This window comes from Moschus berezovskii, chromosome 21, assembly GCF_049115385.1.
Source record: "Moschus berezovskii isolate FMDL1 chromosome 21, NW_MosBer_1.0, whole genome shotgun sequence".
In the NCBI taxonomy this organism is placed as follows: domain Eukaryota; kingdom Metazoa; phylum Chordata; class Mammalia; order Artiodactyla; family Moschidae; genus Moschus; species Moschus berezovskii.
This window is the reverse complement of record NC_142480.1, coordinates 4815476-4828520: the sequence shown is the minus strand read 5'-3', so window position 1 is coordinate 4828520 and position 13045 is coordinate 4815476. Positions and strand designations below refer to the sequence as shown.

The 13045-nt window shown below is 61.3% G+C and overlaps 1 protein-coding gene across 2 annotated transcripts in view; it reads right to left on the bottom strand.

Moving 5' to 3' along the window:
- Window positions 1-11386, bottom strand: part of BEGAIN (brain enriched guanylate kinase associated) — a 46686-nt gene extending 35300 nt beyond the window's left edge. The window contains exon 1 of one of the 2 annotated variants that reach the window (XM_055418553.2): window positions 11220-11386. In XM_055418553.2, the coding sequence (XP_055274528.2) occupies window positions 11220-11261 (42 nt within the window). In that variant the 5' untranslated portion in view covers window positions 11262-11386. Of the gene's footprint in view, window positions 1-1120; window positions 1763-11219 lie in introns of those variants that run through there. The other variant, XM_088829847.1, reaches the window with a different exon arrangement.
- Between the last annotated feature and the right edge of the window lie 1659 nt (window positions 11387-13045).

Below are 13045 nucleotides of genomic sequence, written 5' to 3'. Positions count from 1 at the left end.
CCCTGGTGGCTCAGTGGTAAAGAATCCTCCTGCCAATGCAGGAGACACGGGTTCGATCCCCGGTTTGGGAAGATCCCCACATGCCTTGGAGCAAATAAGCCTGTGTGCCACAGCGATTGACTCTGCACTCTAGAGCCTGGAAACTGCAACTACGGAGCCCTGCTCCGCAAAAAGAGGTCATGAAAAGCCCAAGAAGCAACGAAGATCCAGTGCCGCCAAAGAGAAGTAAATAAATGTAACGAGAAACAGAAGCCTTCCCCGCAGGGAAGTCATTCTTTGGGGGGATCTGGGCGAGCATTGCCCTGGCCCCGTGGCCTGACCTCGGTCCTGTGCCCGGAGTTGTCAGGAGGGGACAATGTCCTCAATAGCCCGTAAGGACCTGCCCCGGCCCCAGGGGACACAGATGGTTTGGGAGATGAAGGTCAGTCCCGAGGTGGGGGTCCTGCCACCCTGACGCACCACACAACCCGACCCCCCAGGATAGCTGGGCAGGTCTCACCAAGTCTTCCTGCCCATCTGTCTGAAGCCAGAGTGTGAGAGTGTGTATGTGTGTGTGTGTGTGTCTGGAGGGTGTGCTGATGTGCTGCTGCTGCTGCTGCTGCTAAGTCACTTCAGTCGTGTCCGACTCTGTGTGACCCCATAGATTAAATACAAAGACCTTAGTCCAAGTCCAGACTCCCCAGGAGGCCCCAGGGCAACTTAGGACCTCAGTTTCCAACTCCATCAAATGGCAGCTGTGAAGGACCTGGGCCCACCTGTCTGCCCGACAGGGCTGTGACATCCTACCTCACGTGGACATGACTGGCGTTCAAGACCTCAAAGGAAACAGTAAGGCCTCTGCAATAGGGAAGTGATATTATTATTGCTAGAACAGCCTCGTCTACTCACACACACTCCAGAAACAGCCTCCTGACCTTCAGCCAGAGGCTTCACCCTAGAGGTCCATTCTTTGGGTTCTTAGGGCCTTTGCCACCCCAGTGACTATGAAAGGTGGGTGAGGAGGGAACTCAGTAGGGTCGGCCAGAGCTGGTGGGGAAACGGCCCCCGAAGGGAGCAGGGCAGGGGCCCAGCAGACCTCTGTCCGCTGCCCCCTGGGGGATCGGTGGGGGCTGAGACTCACCCGGCCCGGAGGCCTCCGGGGGGAGGTGGCCTGGTCTCCACACTTGCTGCTGCCCACGCGAAGCCCAGTGGTCTCCACGGCCCGGTTGAGCCCGGCCCCACTCGCAGCCTCCAGGGCGATCTCTGAGGAGAGCTGGGGGCTCAGGGCCAGGTTCTTCTCTGGGGCAGCAGCTCTGGCGAGGGCCTCCTGGGCTGGGCCTGGGTCTTGCTCACCAGGGGAGGGCTCCGGGCTGCGGCTCCTGGGCCCCCGAAAGGCCTCCAGCGTCCCGGGGTCTAGCACCCGCACGGCGACCTCATCCAGGAACCTGGAGAAGGGCAGTCTGGCCTCCCGTCGGCGGCCCAGCCAGGCCAGGGGGCTGGGGGTCGGCCTGCTGCCCATGCCCTGCGACTTGGCAGCGGACAGGGGGCCAGGTGAGGCTTTTGTGGCCTCCTGGCCGGGCTGTGCTGCTGCCCAGCTGGGGTGAGATGGTGGGCCCTTGGGGTTCCGACCTGAGATGGGGCTCGGTTTGCAGCCTCTAAGCTCCTCCCTGCAGGCCTCCTTCCTGGGGGCCTCGGCCCTGGGCTCCATGAGAGAGCTGGGGCCATCCTGCCTGGGGCTCCCAGGGTCTGGGCCCTGTGCCTGGGAGCCAGCCCCCGAGAGCATCCTCCTCTGTCAGTCCAAGGTCAAGCCTCTCCAAGTACCTCGCTGATCCCCACTTCTCTCTTCCCATGTGGCTGGGGGCCCTACATCCTCTGAGTGGGGGGGGCGGTGCAGGGTCACTGGTCCCTCACTGGCCAGAGTGATCAGCTGAGCGCCCGGCCCCATCGATTCAGACAGCACGTGGCAGGGGGCCTCCCACCCCCTAAATTGATTCTTACTAAATGGGAGCCGGGCTTCAGGGCTTAGAAAGTGCTAGAGAAGCAAAGGTCATGTCCTGAGCTCTGCGTCTGCCTGGGGAGGTAGCCTGAGCTGAATGAACACCCTCTGTGTGTCGGAGGGCAAGCCTCACAAAGGCCACTCACCCTGTCTCCTCAGCTCTGCCAAGTGTGGGTTGGGCTCAGGGACATGGGTGAATGTGGGGCCTGAAGGAGCAGAACTTAGAACTGCCTCCATCTGGCTTAATAGAGAGAGTGGCAGAGACCGCTCGCTCCCCACTGGCATCCCATTCTTCTTGCTAGTGAAGAGTCCTCCTTTTATTCTGGGAGGCAAGATTCCCCAGGCTCCTTTGTAGCCAGGGGTAGCCAATGAGATATAAACAGAAATCACTGAGCATGACTACTCCTTAAAAGGGATCAGATAGCTTGCCTGTGCCCTTTTTGCTCCCACTCCCAAACTCTACTTCTTATATGGAACATGCAAGTGATGGTTGGAGCTACTGCAGCTATTTTGCACCATGAGGCAAATTTGAGGCAGAAGCCACATATAAAGGTTAGAGGAGCAGAAAGACAGAAGAACCTGGGTTCCTGATGACCACTGGGTCATCACTCCAGCCTTGGACCACCTGCCTCTGGCACTGGCACTTCTTTAACTTGTGAGAAATAACCCCTGTCTTATTTAAGTCATAGTTATTTCCAATCTCTGTTACTAGCAGCTGTTTGCAATTCTTCACTGATACACAGGGGATAAGGTTAGGAATCATGGTTGACAATGCTATGAGCAAGAGCTTTTGGCAGATGGGGGCCCAGAGTGTAGTTAGATGAGGAGTGGGGAGGGGGAGATTACCCCAGAGAAGGGCAAGAGCCAGTCCCGGGCACTTGCCTTTTTGTATGAAGGTAGACTCACTGATGCATCTTAGGAAGCCAGGGGTCCAGGCAGGGTTCCTTCCTGGGATGCAGCTGCGTGAGTCAAAGGACGGCTCACCAGCGGGTGGCAGTCCCAGGCCTTTGGCCGTGATCCCCAGCCCTGGTCCCTAGTGCCGCTTGGAGGATGGTCTAGGCTGTCTTGAGCGCTGCCTGCCTGTGGCTGTATACCTGGGGCCTCTGCCCATCTGGAAAATACTGGATGCCTCACATCAAGTGCTGGGGACCCCTTCTTCTCTGAGCTCAGCAGGACACCTCTCTGAATGTCTCATAGTACCTGTGACTGAACGTCTGAAAAACTTCATGAGCTCGGCTGCCAAAGTCAGGGATGGAAGCTGCCTGCACCCTCCCTCTCCCCCTCCCCGCACTGTACCTGTAACCACCAGGCCCTGACCGTTCAGCCTCTCTCAGACCTGGCTGCTTTCCTCCATCCTCACCATCACCTAGCTGGTCCCAGGTGTCACCATGTCTCACCTGGACACCTATAATCACCTCTCCCTGGGGCCACTGACCCAGCTTGGTCCACTCCACAAACAAGCTAGTGTGAACTTTGAAATTCACAGACCAGATAACCAGAAAATGTCACACATTCATACGCCCTGCAAGGCCCTGATGGCCCAGGGTCTTCTCCACCCTCACCCACAGTACACCCCAGGAACTTCCATCTACTTCCTGAATGTACCAAGCCCTCACTGGTCTCGGGGTCTTTGCACCTGCTGGTCCCTCTGCCAGGGAGCATTCTCCCTCCCCACTCCTTGGCATCACCTAACTCCCATCTGCCTTTCAGGGCCCCAGTTCTACCTTTCAAGGTCCCATCTACCTGATTTCTTCCACCCTCCAGATCAGATCAGGTACCCCTGCGGCGGCCTTGTATCATGACCCCTAACTGTAACTGACATTTTCACAAGAATCTGCTTATCATATGTCCCCCGAGAAGGCAAGCTCCACTTTACCCCAGCTCTCCGCACAGGGCCCAGCACGTTAGAGGCACTCAACCAGCAGTTCTCAAATGAAGGAATAAGTGAATGCACCCCAAGGCTGATGCTGAAGCTCCAATCCACTGGCCGCCTGATGAAAAGAGCTGACTCACTAGAAGAGACCCTGATGCTGGGAAAGACTGAAGGCAAAAGGAGAGTGGGGAGGCAGAGGATGAGACGGTGGGATGGCATCACTGACTCAAAGGACATGAATCGGACCAAACTCTGGGAGACAGCGAAGGACAGAGAAAGCTTGGCGTGCTGCAGTCCATGGGGTTGCATGGAGTCCAGGCAGGACTTAGCAACTGAACAACCACCATCCCAGGTTCAGACTATCCGTTCACAAGCATCTGTGGCCTGCTGTGAACTTCCTCTGGCTGGGCACTGGACAGAACATGGCAGTCAAGGGCCTGAGGCCCTCGGGAAGGCTATAGTGTCCCCATCCACTCTTGCTATCCTCTGAAGGCCACCTCTTTACACTCGGACAACCCCCTCCCAGCAGCAGTCATCCAGCCCTGCTCCACGACCAGTGTGAACTAAACTTGGAGGCTGGCAGATCCCAGGTCAAGTTCACCTCCAACACCCCAGCTGACCTTGGGCAAGTCATGTCCTCTCCCGATCGCCAGATGCCAACAGAGCAGCACCCAGCCCCGAGCAGTGATGCAGGGGAGTGTACAGGGCCTGCTGGGAGCCTTCGGCATGGAGCCTGGCATCTTGTGGGATCCCAGGACCCCTCAGCCCGGGGGCTTGCAGGTGGCCACCTCCCTGCTACGTGCTGTCGCAGGAATGTTCTGGGGGCCTGGCCAGCCAGTCCTCCGAGCCTCTCCCAGAGTTGCCGGGCTGCATCAGACAAGTTCCTGTTGTCATAACAACCCACTGGCTCTCAGCCGCCTGGGCCCGAGGCCCCAGAGGATGCTGTCGGCGGCTCGCAGCCGGGGCCTGCTCACCTCTCAGCGGCCTGGGCTGCCTCTCCTGAGAGGGCTTCCAGCCCCTGCCTCTCGACTCACCCGCTCTGCCCCCCCTCCCTTTCCTGAACCCCTACTGTGTCCAAGCTCCACCTCATCGCCCAAATCCTCACCCAGTGAGGGGGAACAGCTGTGAGCTCTGTCTTATGCTTAAAGGAGCAGGTTCGCGTGGGGGGCCGAGCGACTCGTCTGAGGTCACGGGGCTCGGATGTGGGAGACCCAGGGTGGGGGAGTCTCAGGCCCTGTTGCGCTCTGGGACCCCTGCAGCCCCTCCTCCACCACCCGGCCCCACCTTGCTCCCAAGGGTGGGAAGCTGGCCAAGGTCTGTGAGCTCTGAGGGACCCAACTTCGGGTTGCCTCCTGGAGCTGGAACAGTGAGAACTGGCCCCAGGGTGCTGGTGGGACCCTGCGGGGCTGGGGGGTGGCGGGTGGGGAGGGCAGGTTGAGCATTCACTGAGCGCTCCAAACATCACTTTTCTAACGCTCATGGCAACCCCCACCCCCCAAGCTGGGACGTGCCACCCTGTCTCTTGGAGCAGGACCCGGGCTGACTGGTAAACAGCCATGGCCCGCCACACGCCGGAAACTGTAGGCAACACCCACAGGAGTGCAGTTGCCTTCCAAGCCTCCCTCATTCCAGTGCGGAAGTTTCTATTACAGCCCCTCCTTTACAGACGAGGACATTCCAGGTCTGAGGATTCTCACGCTTTTCACCATGCTGCCTCTGCTTCTGGCTGTTTCTGTGCTGGCCTGAGAACCCTCGAGCGCGGCCGCAGCCTCAGCACCCGTGCCCTGGGGCGTGCATTCACACCACTCATCTGCTAGCGTGCACCAGTCTCCACACACCAGTGCGCGCCTCCATGCCTGCACCTGCATCCGCCACGCACTCACCCATGTACCCGTCCTTGCATCCACATGTCCCTGAGGAAGAAGGGCTGGGGCCGAGTTCAGAGTTCAGGGGCATGCACCGGAGCCATCAGACCTTCCAGGAAGTCTCCCAGGACACGGAACTCCCTGCAGGAGTCCCTGCTTGCTTGCCTGTCTTTATAAGAGGCCACACCGCGGCCTCCTGGCTCCCTGAGCCCGTCTTCCAGCCTAACTGGAGAGGCCTCCTGGCCCCCTGCCCTCCTCCCAGCCCTGCAGCCTCCCTGCTTTGGGATCATGGAACGGGAGGGTCCGGGGTTGCGTGAGCCTGGATGCTCCACCCACCCATCTCAGGGACCATGCATCTGCCAGCCGGCACCCACCCATTCGCACCCTAGTGCGTCCTTCCGAGCCTGCACCTGCCACCCGCCACCCGTTCATCCACGCATCCCTCCGTGCATCACCGATGCAGCCACCCGTCAACATGTGTCCGCTTCTGCAGTGACCCGCCCTTCCACGCCTGTATCCATGCATCACTAATCTATCCTCAAGCACTTATCCACGCACTCTTCCTGTACCCATCCATCCACTCCTCTGTTCTTACATCCATCATCTTATTGACATTATTCAAGTCCCCATCCATCCACCCCGGCATCCACGCACTGACTGAACCCATTAAGCACCCATCCACTTTCTCACGCCTGTACCCATCCATCCTCTGACGTGGACTCCTGTGTCCATCCAGCCCTTTATCCATCTGTCCGTTGATACCTATCCATCCATTTTAGAGCCTTCCATCCACACATGTATCAGTCTCGCCGTATGAATGAGAAATCCATCCGTCTGTCATCCACCCTTACAGCCGTCCACGGAGATCCTGTGTCCATCCAGCCCTATCCGTGTCAATCCATTCATTCAGCTCCTCGTCCATCCCTTTCTCAACACTTAGAGCCACCAATCTCTCCTCTGTCCCTCTAGACTTCTAGCCATCCAGCCACTGGTCCGCCCTGCCACACGCCTCCCACCACGTCCATTAGCTTACAACCCACCCACCGGCCTCTGCGGTCCACCCCAAGCTGCTTCTCCACCCGGATGCACTGGAATCCCAGCACGGACCACCAGCCACTGGTCCGCCCTGCCACACGCCTCCCACCACATCCATTAGCTTACAACCCACCCACCGGCCTCTGCGGTCCACCCCAAGCTGCTTCTCCACCCGGATGCACTGGAATCCCAGCACGGACCACCAGCCACTGGTCCGCCCTGCCACACGCCTCCCACCACGTCCATTAGCTTACAACCCACCCACCGGCCTCTGCGGTCCACCCCAAGCTGCTTCTCCACCCGGATGCACTGGAATCCCAGCACGGACCACCAGCCACTGGTCCGCCCTGCCACACGCCTCCCACCACATCCATTAGCTTACAACCCACCCACCGGCCTCTGCGGTCCACCCCAAGCTGCTTCTCCACCCGGATGCACTGGAATCCCAGCACGGACCACCAGCCACTGGTCCGCCCTGCCACACGCCTCCCACCACGTCCATTAGCTTACAACCCACCCACCGGCCTCTGCGGTCCACCCCAAGCTGCTTCTCCACCCGGATGCACTGGAATCCCAGCACGGACCACCAGCCACTGGTCCGCCCTGCCACACGCCTCCCACCACGTCCATTAGCTTACAACCCACCCACCGGCCTCTGCGGTCCACCCCAAGCTGCTTCTCCACCCGGATGCACTGGAATCCCAGCACGGACCACCAGAACCACCAGAGCTTTTGGTGTCTGTCTTTCCCAGGCAGGACCAGGTCTGGCCCATCCCCATCCCTGACTCGGTTCAAGGCTAGGTGAACAGATGACTGCAGTCCCGTGGCCGGGCTCGGAGCTAGGCAAGAGCTGATGCACCCCCCTCCCAAGAAGCCCCCAGGGGCTGCAGTGGGAGCCTCCAGATCCACGGCCTGTTGGGGTTGGAGTCACTGCTCAGTCCCTTTCCTGGCTGGGGGGCCGTGAAAACCACCATCACCCTCCTAACACCACCATGCTAGTCAAGGGTTTGTGTCTCCTGGCAGACTGTGAGATCTTGAAGGGTGAGGTTTGTATCAGATTCTCCTAAGTGGTCCCAGTGAACGGGGCGGAGTCGGGGACATGGCGACAGTCTGCCAAGGGGGATGGAGAAGTTATCCACTCACTCACTCCTTCATTCCTGCAGTACTGAGCTGGCAGAGACAGCTCTGGTCAGCTCTTTCTGCCACCGGCTGCCACCAAGGGCTTGTTCTCGGGCCACGGAAGCCACTTCTCTGACTGAGAGTGGCGCTGTGCTTCAGAAACTGAGTCCCAGAGAGGGCAGGGTCTTCTCAAGGTCACACAGCAGAGGAGGAACTAGAACCCAAGACTTCAGACTCCCAAGACTTCTAGGCCTCTCCTCCTAGCAGGCTAGTGACCTGCGCTGGGGCAGGAGGGGGAGTCAGGAGGGGGACGCTGGGAGAAATTCTAGGCCACCCTGGTGAGCCTGGGGTCACCCCTGGATTTGTCCCCAGAGATCTCTACCTGCTATGAGGGGAAGATCCTCCCCCAACACACACACACTTGACCGCCACACTTCAGCTGGACCGAGCCTCCTCTGAGGCAGGAGGTAGATGGACCCCACCCCACAGGGTAAGATAACTGGAGATTCATTCCCTGCAGACCAAAGCTCTAAAATATCAATAGCAGGACAATTGAGAGAGGAAGCTAGGCCTTGCCCACATATTTCTCATTCGCAAAGTCAAGAGACCTCCCCAACCACACATGTGCAGAAAGGCTCCTTGGAGGTCAAAAGGAGAGTGATGCTAACTACCCATAGGCCTTTGCAGTGGCATCCATCTTGACTGAGAGATGCATGCGCACACACGGCAGGATCCTGAGACACATCAAATATGGACTCTGCACCAGAAAAATCAGAATGATTGGTCAGAGGAAAACCGAAGAAATGCCCCATAAAAGTCAGTCACACTACCAGGAGGGTGCAACTCTGAGACTGTCTGAGCCTGCCCGAGCCTGCCCCTGTGTCTATCCACACGTCCTGCACTTTTTCCTCCTAATAAGCACTTTACTTGTTTCACTACTCTCCATCTTTGTGGGAATTCTTTTTTTCTGCACAGCCGAAGGTCCAGGGCCTTGTCACTGACCACTGGCGTGGTGGTCAGGAATCGCGGCTCTCACCGCCAGTCTGATCTCCATCTCTGGCCGGGGACTGAAGCCCCGCTTCAAGCTGCTATAGACCCAGGACCACTCTCACCTCCAGGCCTTCACCTCTCATGCTCCTCCACCCTCCCCTGTTCAACTCCCACCCAGGTCCTGGGCTTCACGAGCCTCCAAGGACTTGAGAAATCGTGGATGGTCTCCAGGGGCTTCCCTGGTGGCTCAGATGGTAAAGAATGTGCTTGCCATGCAGGAGGCCTGGGTTTCATCTCTGGGTCGGGAAGATCCCCTAGTGAAGGAAACGGCAACCCACTCCAGTATTCTTGCCTGGAGAATCCCATAGACAGAGGAGGCCGGCGGGCTACAGTCCATGGGGTCGCAGAGAGTAGGACACGACTGAGCGACGGAGCACACCCGCGTGCACGGACGGTCTCCAGCCGGGCCCTCAGTCACCCACGGACTGCTTCCCTCCCCTCTCATTCACTCATCCTCATCATCCTTCAGCACCTACAGGAGTGGGGGGCTACTTCAAAGCACTGCCATGGAGACGAGGCGTGAAAGTGCTTGTATCAGGGCTGGCACACAGTAGCTGCTCAATAAATGGCAGCTCTTTGGGGCCAGAGTCTGTGCCCAAGGGTCTCTGCGGGCGGATAGATCTTCTTCCACACTGCTCTGCCTCGCTTCCACTCTCTGACCCGGAAACGACCCACTCTCCACACCAGGCCCGGTGGAAGGCCAGACCCACAGCACTGAGGCTCCAGGAAGCTCCCGCCCTGCCCACCCAGCATCCCAGGTGTGAAAAGCTCTAGGTTCTGAGGATAAGAGGAACACGGAGCGCAGGAATCTATAAATCTGAGACAACAGTCCTTCCGAAAGCACAACCTCCTCTCGCCCCAGTGCCGGCGCTCAGCAACCGCATCTGCCACTGCGCCTGCTTCTCTGTGCCACCCTGATTATAGTGAGAGTCAGGAAAATTAGGGGTTTTCGGGGACGCTGCCAGGGCCCAGGCTGCTGCCTCCCCACCCTGTGCGTCACACATGCCAGGCGGAGCCGCCCCTTATCGGCCACTTGCCCCAGCCGTCAATGCCACCGGGACTGGGCAGGACGGCACAGCAGCGTATGATGGACTTTCTTCCCCGGTCCTTGCCGGCCCTGGGGGTGGAAGAGACTCTGCTACAGGCAGTGGGCAGGGGAACTGGGGCCCAGTAAAGGGCAAGGACCTGTCCATGGCCCCTCAGAGATCTAGGGCACTGGGACCGCCACAGGAGCCAAGCCCATGGAAAGACCCTGTCCTGCTGGCCAGGAGCCCCGAGGCCTTGACCCCTGGTCAGTTTCCAGTCTGCAAACAGCACAGGTATGTGGCTGACCTTGGCCACCAGGGCTCCACCTCTGCAGTCACAGCACACTCAGCCACCACCGGCCCACTCCTGGGTCCCTACTCTGCTCCCATCCAGCTGGTCCAGGAGACTCCAGGATGTCACCCACGCTGTTCCTGCCCCAAAGGAACCACACTGGGGACGGGGTGGGGCCCAAACGAGGAAGGAAACACCAGGACACCAGGCAGGAAGCGGAAACGCTAGGGCAGCAATTCCCATCCAACAGTGCTGGGGTTCAGGGAGGGTGGACGCTTAGGTGGAGAGGCCCCCGGGGCGCGCCTTCCCCTCCCCGAGGCTCAGTTTCCTCCCTTCGACCTGTGGGGAATGGGAGCCCCTTGCTCTGCAGGCGCAGAGTGAGAACTAGGGGATTCGGGGCCGGCGGCGCAAGCCCACGCACTGCGATCGCTCAATGAACCAGCCCCCGGTCCAGCCTCCTTCTGGCTCCTCGACCTTTCCCGGGGTAGGTGGGGGGGGGCTCCCTGAGCCTCGACCCGCAGCAGGAGGGGGGCCTGCCTGCACGCGGGCCACCCTCCCGGGACAGCGGCAGGTCCCAGATCGCTAGGCCCCGCCCTGCCCCCCTCCCCGCGCCGCGCCCCAGTCTCCCTCCCACCGCGGGGATGCACGTGGTAGGGGAGCGAGGACCCCCGCAACTCGGTCGCAGGTGCCCGGGCCGGCCTCGCGGGGGGCAGGGCGGCGCGCCCAGGCCGAGACCCCGCCCCGCCCTGCGAGTGCCCCCCGCGGCCGGCGCAGCGCTCGCGGCCGGGCCCCCAGCTCCCACCCCGCGCCCCGGCCCCGGAGGGGGCGCCACGGGCGGGCGCGGAGGCGGGCCGGGCGCCCCCCTGGCGGCAGGGGCAGGCGGGCGGCCGGCGGCGCCGCCGGGACCGCGCTGCCGCGTGGGTGGCGCCCGCCCCGCCTCCGCGCCCGCGCCCGCGCCCTGCCCTCCGGGCTCGCGGGTACTCACCGCCCGGCGGAGCCGGCCCGGCCGCCGGCCGCCCGTCCACATGGCCCCGGGGTAGCCGCGCGGCTCGCCTGCGCCGCCGCCGCCGCCGCCGCGCTCGGCTCCCGCCGCCGCGCTCGGGTCCCGCCGCCGCCGCCGCCCCCGGCCCGCAGCCTCCCCTCCGAGGCCGAGCGCGGCCGGGGCTCCCCCGCCCCGCCCGGCTTCCCGCAGGGAGCGCCCGCCCCCCGACCCCCGCCCGGCGCCCCGCCGGCCCGGCCCCGCGCGCAGCCGCGGCTGCTCCCGCCCCCCCCGCAGCGCCCGGGCGGGGCGCACTGGCGGGGGCGCCGGGCGGGCCCGGGGGCGCGGGCGCCACGTGCGCGCGGGAGCCGGGAGGGGAGGGCGGCCGGCCGCGGAATGAATGAACCCGCGGGCGCGTGAATGGCGGAGCGCGGTGAATGAAGGCGTGCGGTGCGAGCCGGGGGAACGAATGATGAGGAAGGAATGCACCGGGGAGCCTTGAGGGAAAGAACGCGCGGGGCCCCGCCTTCCCGCTCTGCTCGACCCGGGACACCTGTGCCGAGGTAGCCAGGTGATGGCGGAGGGTCACCCCCTTCCCCAGCAGTCTGGAAGAGGAGGTGGCCTCTGGAGGGGTCAGGGTTACCCCAGGAACTTCCAGCTGGAGCACCCTTCTCCCTACTCCCCGCAGAGCCCCAGGCTGGCCCCCTCCTAGTCCTGAAGGAGGGTGCAGAGTGAACCATGGCCCTTCCCCACTGAGGCATTGGTGCAAGGTCATCCCCATGGTCCAGGCCTGGCTGGGGCCTCTTCAAAAACCAGACTCAGTTCTGAGGGCCTTACACAGGGCACCTCTGCCAGCCAGGCCAACCCTGCAGCAGCCAGCACTGGAACTCTGGGAAAAAACAACAGCACAAGGGCGCCAGAAGGATCCTGGCTGGTGCAGAGAGAGGTCCCGAAGCACATGGACTTGACTCCTGCCTTCCCCTGAGACCTGTGGGCTCGTGGCTCACCACGTTTAGTGCCAAGCACATGGCGGACTGCAAGATGCTGCCTATGAATACTTTATATATTGACTTTTTAAAATCGTCGCAAAATACGTATTACACAAAACCGACCGTTTCAGCCATTTTGAAGTGCGCAGCTCAGCGGCGTTAAGGACGTTCACTTGGTTGTGTAGTCACCACCGCCATCCGTCTTGTATTTCACCTGTGTGCACTTTGCGGGTTCTGTTCACTCGTTTAATTGGGGGAGTAGGTGGCTACATTCAGGCACAGGATCGTGCCGTCAGGAGGCACCGAAGGCAAGGGACGTGAGGAAAACAGTGAAGAAGAGACAGCAAAACGGAGCCAGCCGCTGACTCGAGCCATTCAGCGTGGAGGCACGGTCCTCTCCGTCCCGCCCTCAGGCCCGGGGACCCTGTTGAGGAGCAAATGAAGAAAAGGAGGTGCAGGGAGGTTCGGGGGCCGGGTGGGCACCAGACGACAAGCCTCCCAGCTGGGGACAACATGAGAAGCGGCCGCCCAGGGCGAGGGCTCTTTAAATCCCCCGGGGGCCGTCTCTGGCTCACCCGGGCCCTGGGTTTTCCATCCTGAGCTGGGAGGCTCTGTGACCTCCGCTCCTGCCCTCGAGGGCTCTGACCCCATTTAGGCCTTGCAGAGGGAAGAGGGCAGCACACAGACGCAGTGGGGGCCGACGCCCCGCCGGCCCTGATGTCCCTGCCCTCCCCAGGCCCCAGGCGGACAGCAGTGATGGAAGCTGGGTGGAGGGCACACGTAGGGCTCTGCCCATGATTCCTGCCCAGACGCTGGTCCTGCTCAGATGGTGCCAGAACATTC